The 22496-nt window shown below is 56.7% G+C and overlaps 1 protein-coding gene across 3 annotated transcripts in view; it reads right to left on the bottom strand.

Annotated features, from left to right (window-relative positions):
* CLPB (ClpB family mitochondrial disaggregase) overlaps positions 1-22496 on the bottom strand; it is an 80854-nt gene that overhangs the window by 1039 nt on the left and 57319 nt on the right. For all 3 annotated transcript variants that reach the window (XM_066990084.1, XM_066990083.1, XM_048047975.2), the window contains 8 exons: positions 14399-14476; positions 11707-11762; positions 8923-8967; positions 6255-6416; positions 4172-4328; positions 1211-1284; positions 635-754; positions 36-140 (listed from right to left, as the gene is read on the bottom strand). In XM_066990084.1, coding sequence (XP_066846185.1) covers positions 36-140; positions 635-754; positions 1211-1284; positions 4172-4328; positions 6255-6416; positions 8923-8967; positions 11707-11762; positions 14399-14476 — 797 coding nt within the window. The remainder of the gene's footprint in view (positions 1-35; positions 141-634; positions 755-1210; positions 1285-4171; positions 4329-6254; positions 6417-8922; positions 8968-11706; positions 11763-14398; positions 14477-22496) is intronic.

Below are 22496 nucleotides of genomic sequence, written 5' to 3'. Positions count from 1 at the left end.
GCGGGGCCAAGGCCTGCTTCGCCCTGCTGCTTTACCTCGTGCTTGATGGACCGCGCACCGTAGTGCAAGTTGTAGCCGTCAGCCAGCACGTCCATGACCTCCCTGTCCCAAAGCAGCGTGATGTTGTGCCTCGCCTTGGCCTGTGGGGGCAGGAGGAGAAGGAAGCGTTACTGGTGCATGTAACCTACCCCAGCACCCCATTCCTTCCCTCGAGCGGCTGGGAGCCGGGACACCACGGGCAGCGGGGTGCGGTGCCGCGTGTCCCTGTGTCCGAGCTCGGCCAAGCGCAGCCCGGTCGGTGCACGAAAAGGCTCCAAAGGTGCCCCCTAATTCCTATTTGGAGCCTCCGTGTGCCAGATCAAATGACAGATCAGACATTTGACTGTCTCTGAATGCTGTCCGGAGCCCATCCCTGTCCCAGCAGAGGAAGGAGAGCCCCCCGCCGCCCCAGCAGTCACTGCCCCGAGGGCCAAGGTGACCTGCTGACCGCTGGAAGAAGACTACTGCGGCACAAAACGCGCGCTCACGCCGCTTCTGCAACAGCGGGATGAAGGCTTGGCCAGGAATTCCTCCTGCTCGTGAAGGAGAAGTTACCTCTAAAGCCATCGTCTCTGAGCAACGGGCTGGATTTTACCTTTTTGGCCCAAAAATTCAGCTCCTTGTTGACAAGCTGGATGAGCTCCGAGTGGCAGAAAGGGAGAAAATAGACGATCTCGTTGATCCTCCCCAGGAACTCATCCCGCCTGAAGTGAGCCTGCAGGGACAGAGGCTGCGGGTCAGCGGGGACAGGGCGGTGACCCGGGCAGGCAGCGAGGCTGCAGGGGCACGCGCTGGCAGGATGGGCAGGGGTGTCAGCGGGACGTGTCGCTGCAGGAGGACTCCCCTGGCCCAGCAGCGCAGAAGCCGAGCAGATTGCGGCCCAGGGTGAGCGCAGGACCCCCACAAATCCCAGCGCAGCGCTTCCCACCCCATGTTTCCCCTTCCAGTCTCCCACGGTTGCACGACTGTGAGAGCAGAGAGATGCGGTTATCTGCTTCTGCAAGGCCCTGACCTTACTCCTGAGCGCCTGAAAATCAAAAAGCGACGTCGTGTCACCGATCCCACGTCTGGGAGGCAGCTGGTGAGGGGCACGGTGCTTGCTGCTCTGAACGACTCAGCGAACAAAGCTCAGGACACCTGAAAGACGAGCCGTGAAACGAATCCCCCGTACCTTTAAGATGGGGCGAATAACCTTCTCCTTGAACTGCTTGGAGATGGTGATCTTCTCGGTCACCTGCACGTCCTCTGGAAGACACAAGGACACGGGTGAGGGTGGGGAAGGAAGGACATGCAAAGCCACACAACGAGGAGCCCGTGGCTGCGCAGGAAGGAGAGATGGGTGCCCAGCAGGGTCTAGGATCAGACCCGAAATCTCCCCACGTGCCACAGACCACATCTGGTGGGTGCTGCGGTGCTCCTGCACCCGATTCCCTGACTTGGCTGGCTCTTGGTGCCCTGCGCGCCCCTCACCGGTGATTTCACTGATGCTCTCGAACAGCAGCAGAGCTCCCGCTCTGCCCCCACTCTCTGCCTTACAGCCCAGGAGCTGTCTGCCAGCAGATTTCAGACAGCAGGAGTCCTCAGCTGGCCTCCACGAAACCTGGACGGTGGCTGGGCTACGAGAACCAGCCCAGGTTACGTGGCACGCAGAGCACGGTCACCTGCGGCTGTTCTGCGGAGGCCACGGCAGCTCTTCAGGCGCAGAGGACAGGCCGTGGTCCCCTCAGCAAGCAGCAAAACCCACGCTCAGCCTGGGGCACGAGCGTGCTTCAGGCTTTGGGACTACTTCCCTCCACTGACTGCAGATGGAGCCAGGGTCTGGCAGCCCCGCTTCTAATCCCAGCTGCAGCTGCAACAGCCAGCCTCAGCGCAGGCTTTACCTTCCTGCGGCCCCAAGTCACGTTTCTCTTTGTCTTTTCCTGCCTTGATTCTTCCTACACCTTCAGGCTTTTAACTCCATGTGCTATTTAACACCAGGAAGCCCACCGGGAGATCCCTCACGGGAAAGGCGCTCTGGATAGGAGGCCGTAATGCCAAGCAGCGGAAAAAGACCCCGCTGAAGGCTGGATGCCGAAAGCCTTCCGCCTTGCCGATGGATGCCGAAAGCCTTCTGCCTTGGCGGAGCTGTGACACTCCCAGCAGTGGCAGAGGAGGCTTCCAGGCACGGCGTTGTGTGCTCTGAAGCACCCCTGCCCCTTCCCCTGGGAGGCCGGGGGGCTCTCAGCACCCATCCCAGCTCACCCCTGCCCAGGACAGAAGCACGGGGGGGGCTCCAGTGGTCCTGGGTGGGGATTTCGCTGTGCTGCACGGGAGGGACGAGCATCGCAGTGGCCACGTGGCCTAAACGGAGCTGGGGGTCCTTGGTTATAGGATTCGGCCCCTTTCACTTCCCTGAGACACCGAGGGGATCTGGCAGAGCGCTCTGCCCGCACATGGGGCCTCTGGAAGAGGAGCTGGGGAAGGCAGGGCAGAGAACAGGCAGCACTCAGGTTTGTCACCTGCAATATTTGCTGCTTTCACTCACAGATGGAGAGATACGGCGGAAGCAGCTCCTTCCCTCTATCTTTCCATTTATCTGCCCAGCCAGGCACTTAGGCTGACCTCGCAGCCACTGCGCCCAGGAGCTCCTCCAAGCCAAGGACTCGGCAAATTGCAAGGAGCTCCGCGAAACTCAATTGAGGCCGGGCTTCTGATCAAAATGCATTTTCTGGCTATGCTCTCTCGCTGCCTTTCACTCACTGCAGCTGTCTGTCGTGCAGTTCCAGAAATTAAAATTCAATGCTTTCCTCATTTAGGAGAAAAGTGCTTGGCATTTTAAAATGTTATTCTTGAAAGTTCAGTCGCAGGCATGCTTTGTCCTTTACCTAGTTTGATTGAAGCTTAAAGATTCTGAATTAAGTCAGCTTTGGCATCCACTTCTCAAAGCAAAAGGGAAGAGACAGTGAGAGAGAAGCTGAAAAATACACTCGATGCCAAAACCCAGCATTTTTTCCTGCCGTCCATGGAGCTGGTGCAGAAAGCCGTGGCTCCTGGCCGCAGCGCACACCGCACACCGCAGCTTCTCGGGCTTTTCCACGGGTGAGCAGAGAAACCCTGCCTGTATGTGAGAGGGCACACGCTGCCAGGTACCCTGAGGAAAGGAAAAAGGGAACCAAAGGGGTGAGAAAACAAGGGATGCAACCACCACAAATGACTGCCTAGTTATGCACAGGCACAGCAGCACCCAGTGGTGACGGTGCTTCCCCGTGCTCCCTGTGCCAGTGCCTGTGCTCCAAACCCGCCCCTATTTTAGAGCTAGAGGGGGAAACCCCTGGTGCAGGCACCGCTGTCCGTCCTTCCTTAGGGCAGCGGAGACCTACCAGCGCCCTCCTGGTGCTGTGGGGTTACCACTGCCTGGGCGGTGCAGGGTTGAGCGTACACTGAGACCCTGTGCCTTCAGCAGGGCCGTCAGAGGCTGCCCTCACCCTGCTCCATCCTCCTCCTGTGACCCACTTCCCACTTTGGGAAAATTTCCTTCAGGACCCTCGTGTGTGTGGGACTCGTGCTCTCACTAAAAGGCGAAGTAAAATCTGTGAAGCTCAGTCCCAACTACCTCTAGCTGAATTGAGCTAACAAGGAAGCACGCTACCTATTCTTCGTTAATGAGAGCACCTGTATGAGCCGCAGTATCGCCCTAGGAAGCATGTGGAAGGGTCCTGAGAGAAAGAAAAGGATAAGCAGCTACAGGGAAGAGAGCACGGGGTGGGGAAGGCTGAGAGGTGGGCTAGAAAGCCCCATCCAGAGACAAAGAGCTCAAGGACATGAGCGTGAACAACGAGGACTTCAGAACAGGAGGCGCCCCAGCTGAGGGGGGCGAGCAGAAGGGAAGCAACTGGGTGCTCCCCCTGGGCCGGGGGAGCTGCTGACAAACCAGCCAAGCTGCAGTTTGTAGTTTGAAGACCTTCAGTTTGCTCCCTGCTGGCAACGCAAGGGCTCTTTGCACCCGACCAGCTCCGGGTGAATGCTGGAGGGAGGCTTTCAGAAGAGGCTTCGTGGCTGATGAGGCCAGGCGTTTGATCCCCGCAGGACCTGCGGTGTTAGGGAGGAGCTGGATTCTGTAGGGGTTTGGAGAAGGATGTGCAAAGACCAGTACCTAGGTTTTCTGCGATCCTTTTCTTGCTTATTTCCATGGCCTCCTGCCTGAGCTGCAGGGCGTGCTGGGCTATCTCATCGCTTGCCACGTTGGAGGTCATGATAAAGATGGCATCCTTGCAGTCGATGGTCTTCCCCTTGCCATCTGTCAGCCTGCCCTGCAACGGCACCAGATCAACACAAGCATCAGTGGGCGCCCCGGGACATTTCCAAAACATCACAGCCCCCTTCTCCCCCAGAGATTTGGTTCTAATGCTGTCCAAGGGACGCCAAAGGACACAGGCGGGTGCTGCCTGCGATGAGAGCTGTGGTATTCACTGGTATTTACTGGCTACAGCTGGGCATTCACCAAAGGAACAGAGGAGTCAGTTTAAAGCTCCCTGGGCCACCGTGGCCATCTGGGATCTCCCCCGGTGCTGGGCCAGGCAGGGGCAGTGAGCTCTGTGGTGGTTTGGCAGCACCACGTGGGAGCACAGACTGCTAGGAGCCTGACCGAAAATAAGCAAAGCCAAAATAACCTTGCGGAAATAACAGCGTTTGGCTCTGCCCACGGAATGAACAAAGCTGGGGCAGCAAGAGGTGACAGAGAGCACCCCCTGGGACAGCCCCCACAAGCCCGAGCAGGGCTCCCCGTGCACCCAGGGAGCTGCTGCAGCGCTGAGCGCTGTGGGGTCAACGCTCTTCCCACCAAACCTGCACAGGAACCCTTCAGAAGTACTAGTTCTCTTGATTAATAAAGTAAAAAAAAGAGAGAAAAATAAGGAAAAAATAAGCAGCTCCCCAGGCAGTTTCTTTCCTCGATATGTCTCCAGCAGCAGATATCCAGCACAATGACACAAATCCTTGTTGGGTGCTTGAGATTAACATTTGGGTTATTGCCCTGTCAAGTGCGTGGTACAGGAATTGATTTCACATTTAGCTGCTGCTGTGATGATCTATGCAAGAAAAAATTGTGTTATTAATCCTTAAAAGAAAAACAAAACTCCCCAAAACCTCCCAGCACATCGCTCTGGAGCCTGTTCGCCTCCGAGGACAGACCGGGACCTTAAAAATAAATGGAAAAACTCGCATGCAAGAAGCTGAGCGTGCAGCAGGAGATGCAGCACAGCCCCCCAACTCCTGGTGTCCCAGGCTCGCTCCAGAGACACGCGTTTGTCCCCGGCTCCCACCGACTTGTGCAAGGGAAGCCGCAGCTGCCCAGGACGGGTGACAAGCAAAGAGAGCCCCAGAGACCAGCAGAAAGCAAAGGACTCCGAAGTCACTGCCTGCGCGCCCTTCCTCGGCGAGTGTCTGCTACTGCCAGCAGGGCCAGGCGGAGTCCCCAGCATCTGGGGGAGGAAGGGCGTGAGGTGACTCGCGTGCCGCCCGGAACGGCACGAATTAACCAACCCCACCTCAAGAGCAGCAATTAACGAGGCACGGCTCATTATGGCTAAGAAGTGCCCAGGCTGCCGTGCTTTCCTGATGAGGTGGCAGCACCCGACTTGAGACGGGGCGGTCAGAGCAGGTGTCCCCCATGCATGCTGCAGACGCCCCCCGTGCGGGGTGGGCAGCCACAGGGTTCACACGTGTGTGAACATCGCCCATCCTGCCACCTCTTGGTGCTCCTGCTCTCTGCTGTGGGCGAGCAGCCCACCTACACGGTCACCGAGCTGTCACCAGGGCTTTTAGCGGTATCCTCATGACACAGACTTCGCGTCGTGCCTTCCCAGCGACACGGGACAATTCCTGGGCTTTCTAGTTCAAGCTTCTGCCCCTCCCATCGCTGGCTTTTTCTCTTCCCAAAGATGTAATTTATTCCACCACGAGACCTCAGCGTGATCCTGCTTCCTGGCATTAACATGGCCTGACTGGCTGGCTCACATTTTTTGGAAATGACTATTGATTTGGAGCGCTTCCGCCCCGCTCCGGACCTCTCCGGCAGCCGTCCCTCGCACTGCTCGCTGCCGTCCTCCCGATGGCCGCTGTGCAAGCTCTGACCCCAGGTTTTCTGTAGGGAACCTGCTTGGCAGCGGGGCTGGACCCAGCGGTCTCTTGAGGTCCCTTCCAACCCCTACAATTCGGTCATTCTGTGACAGCCTCACCTCGTCGAACAGCTGCAGCATGATGGTGAGGACGTCCGGGTGGGCTTTGTCAACCTCGTCGAAGAGCACCACGGCGTTCGGACACTGCCTCAGCTTTTTGGTGAGCTGCCCGCCCTCCTCATGGCCCACGTAGCCAGGCGGAGAGCCGATGAACTTGGCGACCTAGGAGGAAGGGACAGGAGACGTGAGAGGGGATCCGTGCGCTGCCAGGAGCAGCCCTCGCGCGCGCAGAGCGGCTCAGCACCCAGCCACGGCTCTTTGCTGCAGCCAAATCGAGCTCTGCGCTCTTTGTGACACCTATCGCGCTCCAGGTATCCCAAGATCAGCTCAATAGGCCACAATTTGGCAAAACGCAGATCAGTGACTGCCGGGCAATCGCCCCACACAGGGGTTTAAGCACCAGAGCCTGCAGGAGCACCGCGCGCAGGCACAACCCCTGCTCCTCGAAGCGGTGTCCGAGTGACCCCTCCCAGCCGTCAAAGACCCGTTTCAGCGTCCTTTGGGCTTTTTAAGAGAGAGAATTTAAAGGAGCACAAGTGGTGGGTGGCTTTCGCAGAGCTTGGGAAGCAGCCACAGTGCAGGTGTGTTTCCTGCACCCATAACCAACTTCCTTACTTCTCAGCACCGGGACTTCTGAATGAGGTTAAAAAAGAGGATAGAAGAATACTTCTGGCAACAGAACTGCTTCTGCAAAAACGACAAGGGGATTTTGTTGTACGGCTTGAAGCAACCTGGCTCTGTGGGCGCACCTGAAGTCGCAGTCCTTTAAGCATACGGGAGAAGAACGCAGTTACCGCTCGGTTTGTTAGCTGGGGTGGACGCTGGGCGCGCGGAGCCAGCTGCAGGCTGCTCACTCGGGCAGAAGGAATTCCGGGAGCAAAATCCCGACCCCCCCAGAATAGCGATGAGTCCTCATAAAACAAACAATTTGCCTCTCCTTCATGCAGCACAGCCTGATGGTGGGTCTGTCATGGTTTCATTTATCGTCGGAGAACAGCGAAAGCCTTTTGTGCCGCCGCGCCGGCACAACCGTCCCCTTTCGGTGCTCCGCGGGCTGGCAGGGGAAAGGAGCCACAGCACCTTCACCTTCGCTTCCCAAAAGCCATGCCCACAGCCACCTTCTCTCTTCGAGGCGGCTCTGTTTGACCCAGCAATGCAGCCTGGGGACAGCCACAATCCCCTCGTCCCCAGGAACCAGAGCCGCGCGCTGCTGCCGCCTCCCTGCCCTCTCCCAGGGGCGCTCGGGCAGAGGTGAGGGGCTCCCGCGGGCTCAGGAACCCACCGGCAGGAATTAGCTGAAGGCAGCTAATTCATTTCATTTGTTTAGCAGCGCCTGTGGCTACGTGAGGCTCCCCAGGCTCCTTCAAAGGATGCTGTCTCCTGGGCTGACCTCCTGCTCCTTGTTTGCTTGAAAAATTTATATTGCTCTCGCTGCAATTCTCTACTTTATTTCTTCCCTCTGCTCTGCCTCTTGTCTTTGTCAGGGCACAGTATTTTATATCTTACATTTACACCGCCGCTTCCAGCTCCTCTTTCTTTGCACTGAGTCATCAACATGGCTTTATTTTCATGCATTTTTCACTCCTCCAGCGTAGGACCCCACCATAACCGCCGACAAGCGATCTATCAGGGCAGCTGCAGGCAATTCTTTATTTTCTCTTCCCACATCTCCTTCCTTCTCTGCTCTGGCTAAAATAATGCCCTCCTGGACCTTTTCTAGCCCTGGCCATTGGATGGCCCTGACCCCCTCCTGCGCACACGGCTCCCCCCACACCACAGAGGTGGTGGCTCAGCCCTCGGCAGGACGAAATGCAAACGGAGGTGCTGCCAGCTTGGGCCTGGCCTCCTGCACTCCTCCCTGGCACCTTCTTCCTCCTCTTGTTCAAGGCGATCTTCCCAGGTCCCAGCCAGTGCCTCCTCCTCCTCCTCTTCTGCAGCAGCTCCCCCGATTAAGGGCTTGATCCTCAGCAGATTTCCTATTCCGTGCTTCTGGATCTGGGTGCACCTCACCGGTGGCACCAACAGAACTAGACAAGGGACCTACGCTGCCATCAGAAGATTTCACATTTACCTTTTATTACAAACCGGGTTTATGCAGTCTCAGCTGGGACGTTGCTGCTTTTTGCACAGTTGGTGGGGACGGACCTCTCCTGAAGGGTTTCGGGCTTGGCCGGGCCAGCAGGAGGTGCCGCTATTTTCCAGTGCAAATGCCTCACAGCAGTGCCTGAAGGCTACGTGGGATCGGCCGAGGTCTGCGCCTGCAGCCAGCAGCTGCCGTATAAAACCATCCCCTTCTGGTCCGTAGTTCCTGGTGCTATTTCTCCTCCTCGGCTCACTGCAGCACTCCACCCCTTCCAGGGGACGTTTCTGCAGATTCACTGCCGCGCGTTCACTGCTGTGCGTCCTGCACCCGCCTCTGGCACACCGAACTGCCCGTTTTTTGGCGAGGTAACTCAAAAAGGCCCTGGCTGCCCTCTGCCACGGCCAGGCCCCCAAGGCAGCCTGCAGCCAGGAGGCCTGACCGTGCTCAGAGGCAGCGGGAGGCGCTCAGCACCGCCAAGGACAGTGATGAAACGCAGGGGAACGACGGGATTGGCACGATTTGTTTGAATTACCAATTAAACTCAGAACTGCAACCCCTGGAAGTACAGACAGCCCATTTACTAACCTCATGCCTCTCCTGGAACTCCGACATGTCCAGTCTGATGAAACCCTGGAAGAGAAATAAATACGTAAAGTGAGCTTTGATTAATGTGCCCCAAGTTTCATTACATTTAGAAGGCTTCTCCAGAAGCAGGCAGGTGGCTGCACGTACGAGCACACTTGCGTTCGCTTCGTGGTTCCCAAGGACTGCAGGCAGTCAGCGGCCAGATAAATCCACTGCAAATGCTAGGACTTATTCTGGAGGAAGAGGGAAATAACTGCAGTTTCTCAAAGGCAGCTAGGAACTGTTCCCACTGCTGGCTAACAGTCCCCAGCCGAGGTTCATTGAAACACCGTGCTTGTCACCAGAGCTGGGGACTGAAAACGGGACTGAAATAGCTCCTCACAGTTTGCTACATAAAATTGATTTTATTGCTGCTCAGCCTTTTTTTGAAACAAATCCCACGAAGAACACAATGCCTCCCGGTAAAAACAAAAATAAGCAAAACCAAAAATCAGAAAGCCCAGGTAAACGAGGTTCACGGACGACTGCCTCAAAGAGATAACGTTACAGAACTTACTACGCAAACTTCCTTTTGCATTTGGAAAGCTGATTATTCACTGCAGACAAGGCATTTCCTGGGCTCGCAGCTGGGTGCTGAAGCTCTGAGGAGATCAGCTTGACCTTCCTCAGCACCAGCGCTGGCACAGTCAGCTTGACAGCAGAATTTTCCATCAGCCCAATGGAGACCTTTCCACCAGCCCAACACGAGCACTTTCCCCAGCACCCCGTTGGTCTGAGCCAGCCCTTGCTGGGCGAGGGGCTCCGCATTTTGTGGCTCAGCACCAGTGAGACCACCCCAAGCAGCCACCCGGTGCTGCCGGACACCCTCGAGGCTCCAATATTGCCCTCCAAGGACAGCGAGAGACCTGGGTGATGGAGTTATTGCCTGGGGAGGGCGAAGGGAGGTGGGAGGACAGGCAGGCACCGGCACCAAGACCCGGCACCGTGCAGGAGGACGTGGCCGTGCAGCACACGCTGGTTTTGGGGGTACTCGGTGGTGGTGGTATGAGCTTAGGGCAGTTTAGGCAGCTTAGACTGACTGGAACTCTTCATTTCAAAACTGCCCACGTATTTTGTTACTCTTTGCATAGATTTGTTTTTTATCAGATGGAATCGGAACCAAATTCAACAAAACAAAACGTTTTCCCAGCTATTGTAGAAATCAACCCTATGAGAAGTTCTCCTGCCACAGACGCTGCGCTTTTGGTGGAAAATCCTCCCGTGGAGAGCACCTTGACCAGTCCAGCCTGACACTACCCATCAGCTGAGTCCCGCAGAAGTCACGCAAGGTGGTCAGCACCCAGAAAACCATCGGTACCACCTTCCTGTAGATTTGTAGCAGCTTCTCCCACCCTCCTGGTGCCCCAGACACGAGGCACACGACGTCTCCATCGCCAGGATGCTCCAGGCTCTGTGGGACCTGCCCTGCTCCGGTCTGCTCGCGGTCCGGCTCCTCCATCCCAGCGTTCGCACCGCGTGTGCTAACGCAGGTTGGGTAAGGACATTAGCGCCTGTCGTTACACCACGACCTCGCCATCAGTAAGGAAATGAGACTGTTATGGCTTCTTCCTTCTTAATCAGGCGGCTCCTGCTAAGAGCTGCATCCCCCGTAACCGCCCATAAGGGTTGATGGCCCCTCTTCAAGCTGCTCGTTACAGCGCCGGCTGCCAGGCTGATTCATTACCAATAAAACTCCGATTTGTGCATGCTATTGAATTAACACAGCATTTAGTGTTGGACTGATTTTTCTATTTGATGTTTGGCCGGGCATTGACCAGTTCCAGGTGCGGGAGTCTCGGGTGGAGGTGCCTGAGACCCAGGAACCAGGATTTATTGCTTCGGGAAGGCAATTACAGAAGGACGAGGAAAAGAAACCAGAACAGCCACTTTTATAGCGTTGGTTTACTTTTGATCTTCTTTCTACGTGTGTCATTTTCTCTTGTGTCCATTCTACGCTGGAGGATGTGGGCAAGAGGAATTAATCTAATATCAGCTTACAGAGCAGCTCTGCTCGTGTTTCCTCGTGTTCCCATTTGCAGGGCTCTCATCTCTGCGCTTCCCCCGGCCCTTTGAGGAGGAAAGCCGGGTGCTCCTCAGGGACAGGGGATGCTTAGCCGTGAATCGAGGAGTGCAGCCTTAAGTGCCGGCTGTTTGAAAAGGTAGGCACCCCTGAACCAGTCCCCTGCCAAAGAAGATAATTTTAGCCCATCTTAACTGAAAACTGCCCGGTGGATAGCAGACTAAAGCCCACGAACAGCTTCTGGTGTTGGAATCCCAAACATTTCGGCACTAAGAACCCAGGCACGAAGTCGGTTCCACCACTTCCACTGCCGGTAACTGGACACTGCTACAAACGGTGCACACGGGGACGTGCAAAACGGATTTTTAAAATTTCACCCTCCTAACGATTTACGGTGTTATCAGGGACAAAGGCGAAAAACGTGTTCACCACACAGGGTGTCAACACCCTGCGCAACCTCAAAGAGGGAACACAAGGTTTTGTTAAATTAATTTTGACATTTATGATTCCAGATATCATTAGTAACGCAGACGGGCACGGGCTGCAACCGCTTCCTTTTAACTCCGCGGAGGCCCTTGCTCAGCGTCCACGTACGGATCTCACACCGGGTTGCAATGAGGCGTGCTGCAACCCGGGGGGGGGCAGAGAGCGACCCCACCGGGAGACCCAGCGCGTCCCACCACGGAGCGCTCCCAACGGCAAAGAACCAAGCGAAGAGGGGTTACCTTTTTGACATCCTTATGTATGTACTTGGCTGTCTGTTTGGCCAGCTCTGTCTTTCCTGTTCCAAACAGAAAGAAAAGCCTCGCGTTAGAAGTTAGGAAGGCCGTGCTGCCTGTCCAGCGCTCTGCAAGCCGTGCTGACTGCCGGGCTGCCGCCCGCGACCAATACACATTGGTTTTTTTTTTTTCTGCAAATGCATTCAGGGGAAGAGGGTATCCCTGCCAACTCCCCGATATAGGGCACAGTGCTGGTTTAGGAGCACGGTACCGCAGCCCCAGGAGGGTCGGGATCCTGGAGCAGGACCCGTTGTGCTCGGCCCCGTGCACACCAGGGGGTTGGTGGCAGGGCAGTGACACAGCACGGCCGCTGCTGTAAGGAGTGAGCTGAGGGCAGGGCAGACGTGCTCCGTGCTCCGTGCTCCGTGCTCCGTGCTCTGCTGGAGCTCCTCCCTGCACGGGGAGCAGCGCCGTGAGCTGAGCCGAGCCGGCGGCGTGGGCAGCATCCTGAGCACCCAGAGGAGGAACAGCGGTGCTGAGCTCAGCGCCGGCCACTCGGTTTTTAGGAGATGGGCAGAAAGAGCTTAATTTTTTTATTTTTTCTGCAAAAAGATGCAGTTAGAGCAGATTTTTGCTACCTTTTCTCTATTCCAAGTTTCACGTGCAGTGGCTTTTACTCCCTAGATGAAGAATTTCAGGGTAGCGTGACATTCTTTATTTACTTGATCAACGCAAGGCAACTGGCAGAAAGATCCGGGATTGCAATCAGTGATGGACTAAATCCACACTGACGTGTGAGCAAGCTCAGCACTCCCGAAAGGGGAGACCCTGTCCTCCCAACCTGTCCATCCAGGTAAAACTTGGCCCAACGGGCAGCTCTGCTGTGTGTCTGAGCTACCCAGGCTGTGCCAGAGCCAGCAGTGTCCTCCCTGGAGCTTCCCTGCTGCCACCCGCTGGCACGTAATTGCTGGGTGTATCAGGTGGAGCATTTGGGGCCGGTTGCAGCTCCCGGAATTAGCAGCGAAGGAGAGGAGCAGCATTTAACAGACGGGGGAGACGCTCCGAGTTACCGTCGGTACCTCCCGGTGTGTCTGCAGCCAGCGCCGTACCTGCCCCGCGCGCGTTTTGTGTTTGGCTACACGCTGGAAAATAAACACCCGGGCATGGCAGGGCAGAGAGCAGGCACATAAATGCCGTAAGCAACGATCCTAACTAAAAAGATCCTATCTTAAAAACCAAACTAGCTGAAAAAAAAAGGTGCAATCCTACATAGCCAGCGGGGCTGCGGCTGCAGGCAGAGCTGTGCTGGTGTTACCGCTGCAGAACGCCCGCACCCGCGGCGCTGTGGCCGCGCAGCCCCCCGAGCAGCGCCAGCCCCACCCTGGGAACAGCAGTATTCTGTATTCTGCTGAAGATAAATCTGGTCGCTTAGATCTCCGGGATCACCTAATCAGATCACCGCAAACGGGCTGCGAAAATGGAAATTCGTCACTGCTTGGAAGCCTGTCCCGACAGGTAACGCTGCTGCCAGAATTCTTCACCCTATTTCGGCTCAGGCTTTGGTGACTTCGTTTGTCGCTGTGTCCTCGAGCCTAATGTGCGAGCATATAGGTGTATATGTGTGTATATATGCACATACATATTGTGTATAGATATATATATATAGGAATGGATCCTTAAAGTGCTTAACTGCTGTGGGAACCTACTGAAATGCGACGACACATTTGGCGTTTCAGTTTGTACGCATCTGGTTTTTCACACTGCCCTTACACCAAGACCCAGACAAAATACCCACTTGGTACAATCAAACTCTCAGCTGCTTTGCCTTCCCATTTCAATACTCATTTTTACGGCAGCAAAAGAAGCAAAAACCCTCACGGAAATATGTGAGAGTTGAAGAGCTGACAATTTATATCTCCGAGCCTTCAGACCTGCCATAAGCAGCGCAATGAAGTCTCAAAAACGTTTCTTACTGCTTTTATACCGCTTTATAGCAACTCGTTTAGAGTTAATACTCGGCCTGCTACTGCTGCGAGGTGCGCGTCCCGCTACCTTAACCCCTCCAGCACCAGCATCTTCCCCACAGCGCCGTGAGCCAGCCGGGTGCAGAAGCGCCGGCGTCGTTTCAAATGTCACAGTTCGGTTACTTTAAATCTGCTTTTTTTTTTTTTTTTTTTTTTCCCCGAGTAAAATTCATTTTGCCCATTTCATGAACTGATCAGCTGTCATGTCGCATTTTATTGTGCTTGTGGAAAAATATTACCAGTGTCAATACAATTGCGTCACTGCAAAGCAATCCCTGCCCGCATGGGCGAGACGAGCAGAGATCTGGTTTGCAAGCAGCAAATTTCTGTTATTACCCCACCCATGGAGGCATTAACAGCACGGTGCTGTTAAATTCGTGCTTCTGTTAGGAGAACTGTTCCTTCTCGAGCCTTTAAGGCAGACAGTCCCCTGGGACGACTCCGCGCCAGGCCAGCACGGAGTGTCCTCATGTGCCGTGTCCGTGTGTGTGCACGTGTCCATGTGTGTGCACACGTGTCCATGTGTGTGCATGTGTCCATGTGTGTTCTCACGTGTCCACGTGTGTTCTCATGTGTCCTCGTGTGGCCACGTGTGTCCACGTGTGCTCCAGCCCAGCCCAGCCTCGCCTCCACGCTCCCGTCCCGCTCACCGCGGCGGGTAACCCAAACGTTACCTATTCCAGACGATCCCAGGAAAAGGAAGACCAGCGGGTGCTCCTCGTCGTACCAGCCATTTTCCTTCCTCCGAATGGCTGCATTTAAACACAACAAAAACAGAAGTGGGGGGAGAAGGCATATAAATCAATGCCACAAAAGCAAGTATAATTATCACTAAGTATACACTATGTTTTACTGCTCTCTACCCACTCAAAGTCCTCGCTACCATTAGTGCTATCTAATTTGATTAGCCAGCAAAGGCCCCAGAGACACCTAATCAGGTTAGCATGGATTTGGAAGGCTGCCCAGAGCAGATTTCGGATAAAGTTTTCCAGGATGTGCACTCAGCGTTGCCAGGGAGACGGCGAGGAGGGGGGACGGGGAGGAACGGCGAGGGCTTGCAGGGGAGGGTGCAAGCGGCACGCTGCACTTCCAGCTCACAAGTGCGACCTTTCTGTGAAAAGGCAGGTTCGGGCAAGTTTTTTTTGCATTATTTCTCGCACGCAAATAAAAAGAGCGGTGTTGAACTGAAGGTCACAAGAGCTCTGGATGGAGGCGAGGTGTGCCTGGGGGGGCCTGGCAAGGGAGAGCCGCCAGTTGTCTCGGTGAGCGTCGGGAGGGCAGCTTCGAAGGGCATCCTGGTTAAGATACCCATGGAAAATTTTACAAAAAGCAAGGGGGGGTTGGGAGCTGAAACACCCGTCTGCCTCCCCAAACACTCACACCACAGCCCTCGGGACACGCAGCGATTTGGCTTGCAGAGCGTGCGACGCCCCCTGCCCGTCCCACTGGCAGCCTCAGGCTCGGGGGGCACGTTGGCCAAGCCAGCAAAATGGTTGCCACCAGACCCGAGCAAGATCAGGAACAGCACCTGAAGCCCAGAGGGACCAACAGGCACCGCCGGCAGGCTGGGTCTGGCCTGAAACGCCCCCCCGAGCTCAGCCCGGGTCCCCTGCTGCTTGGCCCGCTGGCCAGGCGGTCAGCGGCCCCTAGCACCTGAACACCAGCATGAACCCAGCCCCACAGCCCGGGCTGGACCGGACCTTGTAACCGGCGGTAGTTTGGTGCTGGGAGATGGGCTCGGTGCCACCTCCGTCCGCAGCGGGTCCTGGCTTGGCGCAGCGCTGCTGCCAGGAGCCGTGCGCGCAGCAGCGGGTGCAAGAGGCGGCTCGGGGAAGCCGACGTCCCTCTGGTGTCACCTCCCTCTCTCCAGGCCCTGTGTTTGAGCTCTGGGGGCTTCCTGTGCCTCTGCGGTTTGTTTTTGAGTACTGACCACGGTCTCGTCCTCAGTGTGCCTGCCCAGGCTCCCCGGGGGACAGCGGGCAGCTTGCCTCAGACCCTGGGGCAAAGCCTGTGCTGAGCGCAGGCTGCGGAGCACAGACACTATTTGTGCCCTGAGACATGGTGGGGCGACCCCAGGTAAATGCAAAGTGCTGGCGCGGGTGGGGAGGGTCAGGAACCTGCTCCAGTTCACGCAGGAGCATACAGGAGGCTTTTTGTGGGCCCTGCTCCTCATTTCCATCTGCGGGGGCTTCGGATCTCTGCCCAAATCTCCCCGAAGAGGCGAGAAGAACCTCCTGGATGAACCAAGCGCGTATTTCAGCACGGTTGTAACGATGCCTGCCGAGGGACGTGGGGACACACAAGGAAAGCATCGCCGGGCCCTGTCTCCCATCCCGTCTTGCGCAGGCTCCAGCAAGGATGGGGGAGGCAGGGGCTGCCCAGGGACACGGCTGACCCCACGAGACCCGAACACACGTGAACGGGGTCAGCAGCCCAGTTACCCCCTGGCCCAGCGCGGTGACTCTGCCCCTGCACCAGAGCCGTGTCCCAGACCCCACGGGAAAGGAGAAAAGCATCGGGGGGCTTGCTCGGCCCCTGAGCAACCTGCCGTCAGGGGGGACCCACGGCCATCAAGCGCTGCAGCTCCGGCCGGACCGCGATTTGGCGGCTGGCTGCAGCAACGCGGCGCCCAGCAACGCAGCCCTCGCCCCTTGCAGCCAGCCCTGGGGCACCGCAGGGCGCTGCACGCCCAGCTCAGCGGGAGAGGCAGAATCCCACCGCAGCCTGGCGAGGCACCCCCCCCCCCCCCCCCCCCCCCGATTTATCTGCATTATTTAAACACTGCAGCTCTTCGAAAGAGTTATTCTTGCCGTGCTGACTGCCGCGCTTTGCAAAGCGTCGCGGTGTTTTGTAAGAAGCTGCATCAGTCAAAATTGCGTCGTGTTATGCACGAGGAGGGGGCCACGCCGAGCAGCATCCCTGCAAGCGCGCGTCCCGAGCACCGAGCTGCGCCTCGGCAGCCGCCGGCTGTCAGGGAGACCAAGGATGCGGCGCAGCGCGCTTGGTGGAAGCGGGGCACGAAGCGGGCGAGACGCCAGAGCTACAGCCCGAGTTATTCCTCAGGCAGCAGAGAGAAATCAAGCGGCAGAAGCAAAAGGCCTGCAGGAGGGTGAACAGAGCGAAGCTGCTCAGGGACCCGCGGCCTGACGGCGCGCAGAGACCGGCAGAGGCCCTGCGACGCTCCGTGTTTGCTGCCTGTCGGACACCCCCCCACCAAACGCACCCCAGATGACGAGTGAGAACGGCTTCCCCTTCCTTTGTGATTTTCACTGAAAAATTCAGCCCAGGATGAGAGTGTGTCCTGGTCCCTCAGCGCTGGGACTCCAACTGCCCCTGTCTCCCCGGAGCGGGGACGCTGTGGGTTTTTGTCCGCCTGGAGCTGGAGCGCACCTGGATAAATGGGGAACGCTGAAACTCAACCTGAGAAAGAGAGAAAGGAAGCCCACGAAAAACCTCTGCTTGACTGGGTATGGGAAAAAAAGATTCTCAACAAAAGGCACCCCAAGGGCGGCACGCAAAGTTTCCCTGCAGAACGGGAACGGTAAGCCGACAGGGGAAATATTTAACAAACGTCGTCATCTGGCAGGTAACAAGAAGCCGAACATCTCGGGCTACAGCCTGACGGCGAAAAGGTGCCCCCGGCAGCAGGGGACAGGGTGGGGAGATCACAGGGTCACAGAATTGTAGGGGCTGGAAGGGGCCTCAAGAGATGATCGGGTCCAACCCCCAAGACGTCAGGCAGCAGCCGCAGGAGTGCAGCACTAGAGGTGGATTGCACAGGCGCACCGAGGAGTTGCAGGCGCATTCACCGAGCAGCTGTTGGTGCCGAGCTGCGGCTGCGAGCCCCGCGTGCAGACACGCTGCTCCGCGCTGTGTCCGCGTCTCAGGAGTGCGGGCAGGAGAGCCAGGTAGGCCGAAAGCCGACAGACCTGGCGAGGATTGGGAAAGGAAGCACAAAGCCTCAAGTGAGGCTGAAAACACCAAGGAAAAATCAATCTCCTGAGGTTAACAACGAGAGGTTTGAGGATTGACCTGACCACAGTCATTAAGCATCCCCACAAGAAAGCACACGAGTCTCTCATCTAGCAGACAAAATTAGCGTGCTCCAGGGGCTGGAGCTAGATGAATCCCAACGAGGAAGAGCGCAGAACGTGTTTTAATAACGAAGGTGATTACCCGTCAGAGCAGCGCGCAGACAGGAGTGTGCCTGAATCCCCAGCGACCTGCGGAGCACGGAGGGGACCCGCCAGGGGGCTGTGGCCCAGCCAGAAGCTCCGAGCTCACCCCCAGCTCTGGGCGGGGGGCCAGGGCAAGTGGCCGTGAGCACCTCCTGGTTCCTAAGCCCCAGGGGCACGTCCACCCAGCAGAGCGGCACCGCGCGCTCGGACGGTGCCGGCCGTGGAAACTCGAGCCCCAGTGCCACGTGGACTTGCCAGCTCATGCCCGGACGCGATCTAGATGCATTACCCAGGGCTTCAGCCGTGCTAATAAGTCCTGACTCCTGTCAAGGCTTAATTAGCTCGGGCGCAGAGCCAGGCTGCAGGGCTGGACTCCATCCGGACGCGGCTCACCTCCAGCCTGCCCGGGCGTCGCGGTGCTCGGGGTGAGCCCACGGGCTGCGAGGGCACAGGAGTGCACGGCGGGGACGTCCGGGCATGAGCAGGGAAAGGGGAAAAGCAGAGACAATGCCCTAACGAGAGGGGCAACAGGCACCTTGCATGGGTCCCAGGGGCAGACGAGGGCTGGGCACATCCATCCCAGCTCCGCACTCCTGCGTGTCCCACCCCTGCCCTCCCCGGCCGGGCGCACGTGCTCCCTCCCTGTCCTTTATCACAGCAAACGGGAGGTCAAATACCAGGGGTAGGCTTTTTTTTTTTTTAAATTGATGGGGAATAACATGACCACCGACAATTTCTGCAGCTATTTCAGCTAGGATAATAAAGGCAATAAACTTCTGCTTCAGGGCACGGAGTGACCACTTGCGGGGTCAGCACGTTCAGCGGTCCAAAGGCGGCGAGGTTAAGTGTCGTCTGTTTTCAGTCGCCTCTGCAGCAGGACACCGCGCTTTATGGCTAACGGCTTGGCTCACCCACAGCAGCTCCAGTGATATAAACCACGCCATAAAAACCTACCATAAAGTGAGTGCTCGTGATTCAGTACGAGGGCTCGGCTGGAAGGTGCTGATCATCGTTGTCTGCGGCGGGTTAGCTAGATCAAGAGTGAGGAGGTGTAAAAGCCCTTCTGTAAGCAGCCTCAAAATGATGACATATTCTAGCACACAGCCTAGCCTCAGATACGGAAAAGCTGAAAGATTTTGGTTGACTGCAGAGAGGGAACGCTGCGGCCCCAGGCCTGACAGCCACGGCTGTAGGCAGCTCTCCACCTCCGAGCCCTAAGGTTGGCCACTGCGCAGTTCGGCTTCGGCAAGAGGCACAAAGGTGCTGTGTTAGGACAAAGCAGGACGCCGGTGCCAGCCTGAGGGATGAAGACCTCAGGCAGAGCGAAGGAAGCCCCCGGGAACGCTCCTTTCCTTGGGGTTGGTACCAGCAGCCCAGGCTGCGTGCTGTGCACGATGGCCCTGCAGAAGGCTGCGGCGTGCCTCCTGGCGAGCTGCCCCCTTCCCCTGGCAGCTCCGGGGACGGCAGAAATAAATAAATAAAAAGGAAGAGGTAGGTCGCGCTGCGTTACTGAAATTTCATTAGGAAATTCAGCCCCAACATCCAGGCAAAGAGGCTGACGATGACGCCCGGGCCTTCTTCTTTGGAGCCATTTCCAGCGTCGCCGCAGTGCTCTCACTTTATTTCGGACATCTGTAACGGCGTAACCGTAGCGCTGTGTCTCCGAGAGGCCCTTCAGCTTGCTATTGAACTGATAAATTCACTGTATTACTTTACACAAATCAATACCCTAGCAGTTATCAGGGGTTGATGTGACCGAAATTGGTTTCAGCCAATTTGTGAGTGTAATAAATGTCCATTTATCAAATCAATTCATTCGGTGGTGCTTCGCAGACCGCCCGGGCTCAGGGTGCCACGGGGGCGATGTCTCCGGGTCCGTACCCGCCGCGGGACCGCTCTCCTCCGCCAGGACCCCGCGTCCCCCCGGCCGTGCCCCCACGGGGAGGAGGAGGAGGCAGGCACGGGACCGCTGGCCGTGGTGTAACAGGTGCCTGCGCACGCTGAAATGCGGGACTGGTGCAGGAGAACACTTCGTCCAAATGGAAACCCGCTCCTTCGGATCAGGGCAGGGTGCTGTTCCCGTGCGTCCGTCTTCCCCCAGCTTTGAAACTCCCGCTGGTTTCAACATCACAACCGCTCCGCGCCTTCACCATTTGGCATTTTATACTTTAAAAGTAGATTTTCCGCACTACTCTTTTATTTGTAATCTCTGAACTAAAAAATAAACAACTCTTCTCCTTCCTCCCTCCTTGTCGACTTCGGGAAGAGTCCCGATGCAAATCGCTTCAACCCGAAAGGACGGGAAAATCAGCGCTGGAAGTGGTGTTCTGCAACCCCACCTCTACCTGCCCACTGCCTGGCAAATGCTATCTATCTGTAAAACAGAGCTATTCTTCCTCCGTCCTAATATTTAGGACATGAGATCACGAAACATATATAGTTACTTAAAAATGCTCTCCTTGGGTGTCTAGTCTGAGAGAGGAGATGCTTTCTGTGGGATCCCTAAGCAGCACGCAGTTTCACCCCGGTGCCTCCGCATATTCGAGTGAAGCAGCAAAGAAGACCTAAGCAGATTCGGAGTACAATAATTGATGAGAGTGCCCTGGAAACACAGCCGTAAGCCGCTTAGCTGTTCATTTGCATGGAGCAGTTGTAGCATCCAGGCTCCCATCAGTTCCCGGGATTACAGGAACGACCTGCCCGGGGTTTTTTCCTGACGTGCCACAAGATGCAGAATTTCACCTGGATGGCATTGAGGTGCAACGAGCGGCTACGCCCGCACCGGGGGGAGCACCACGCAGCCACAGCCACGCTGCCTGGTCAGAGCATCCTCGAGATGCCCTGTTCCCAGCAGTTAATCATCACCCCCGGTCCTGCCGTCGTCTGTCCTACGTCGGGTAGCAGCACAGAGCTGCAGGGCTCTGATATGTCCCGTGCTAAGGACAGGACAGCGCCCAGGTGGTGCAGGCAGCACGAGCGTCCTGACCGCCACAGCCTCCGTGCGTCCCTGCCACCCCGACCCATGGAGCAAACCCCGAGCTCCCGTCCCCTTTGTATTCTTGGCTGAGCCTCTCTGGAGACTGTTTGGACCACGCAGCGAGTGCCGGATTAAATCGGATTATTCAATTAAGGCAGCGGTTATAAATTAAACATATCAGCTGGCCTCGGTAAATCTGGAGACGCGGTGTGCAGCAAGGCGCCCGGCCAACAAACCGTGTCAGCGAGCGCAAACGGGAGGCACGTGGAGTCCGCGAAGTGGCAGCAAAAAACAGCTGGGAAGAAAAAAAATTACAAGGATAGATAAGAAGTGCTTGAAAGAAAAAGTAATGTCTCTAAATTCACCCTTCCTGAAAGCAAACAGCCAAAATGGGGCAGAAGGGAAGGGGGGAGGAGGGGACGGAGACTCTCCTGCTACCTTTTGGTCTGATATCCTGAGGCTGCGGGGGTATCAAGCACATTCCCTATAATTCAATAAGAGAAACCTCCATAAAGGCAGCCACTTTAATGTGCAGAAACACCACCTGTGTCAGAAGCAGGCACTACCCATTAATCAAAGCTTCCCAATTAGCCCGTCCTGCTGCCCCCAGGCACAGCCGCTCTCAAAACACAGAGGGTGGCTGTTGTGTTTGCAGGAGAGCTCGCTCTTTCCAGGGCTCTGAGCTCACACAGGACTCGTCTTTGTTAACGAGGTTGCTGCGGGTTTTGTATTTACGACGGACGGCACGGCGCTCGCGGTGCTGCCCTGACCTCAGCCCTCTTACCTCACCGTCCGGCGTTCAGGCACTGAATTGGGATGCTCGAGGAATTGTTAACAGTGTACGGGGGCTCTCAGGCCTGGGACTGGCAAAGCGAGCCCAGCCCAGCTCAGTGCTGGTAACACAGCCCGATGTCCCCACGGCGGTGCGGTGCCCAGGGTGACACGAACTGCTCCTGAGAGGTGAGAGGCTGCCCCCGCTGCACCCACGGGTGACCACAAGGAAAAAGCACCCCGCAGCCCACACAGGGCTCGGGGAGGGAGGGAACGGCGCTGGCTAGGCCAAGCGACATAGTCAGAACGCGGCCCCCCCTGCTCTACAGATGCCCAGCACCCTTTTGTCTCAACGTGCTTAATTGATTAGCATAACGAAGTTAAGCTCGGAGCGACTGTCCGCGCTCATCTGAAAGGCGAGGTCGCTGTTCGGGCCTCTTTGCCTAAAAGCTGCTCTGGTTTTTCCCCCAGCTCCAGCAGCCGGTCTGCTGGAAAGCGCTGCCGGTCCCTCCAAACCTGGCTGCGCGCTGTATGCTTGCAGCACAGCCACAAGAGGCCAGGCTCCTCATTTACTCACTGTGTTTATTTAATTTTTACCAGGGAAAACTCGGAATTTGAAGTACAGGAGGAACACCTCAAGAACAAGGCGCCGGCACCACAGCTTGGGAAGGTGGCCCCAGGGGTGGCAGCCGACGCAGAGACGGAAACACCGGGCGATTGAACTCGCTCCAGGCCAGACGTGAGAGACGTAAGTCACCGAGTGTTTTACCACCCCACAGCCAGCCTGAGCAGCTCTCCAGGCAGAAAGCAACAGCAGCAGACAGGTACAGGCAGAGGGCTTTAAAG

This window comes from Anser cygnoides, chromosome 1 (genome assembly GCF_040182565.1).
Source record: "Anser cygnoides isolate HZ-2024a breed goose chromosome 1, Taihu_goose_T2T_genome, whole genome shotgun sequence".
Lineage (NCBI taxonomy): Eukaryota > Metazoa > Chordata > Aves > Anseriformes > Anatidae > Anser > Anser cygnoides.
This window is presented reverse-complemented; position numbering and strand designations above follow the sequence as displayed.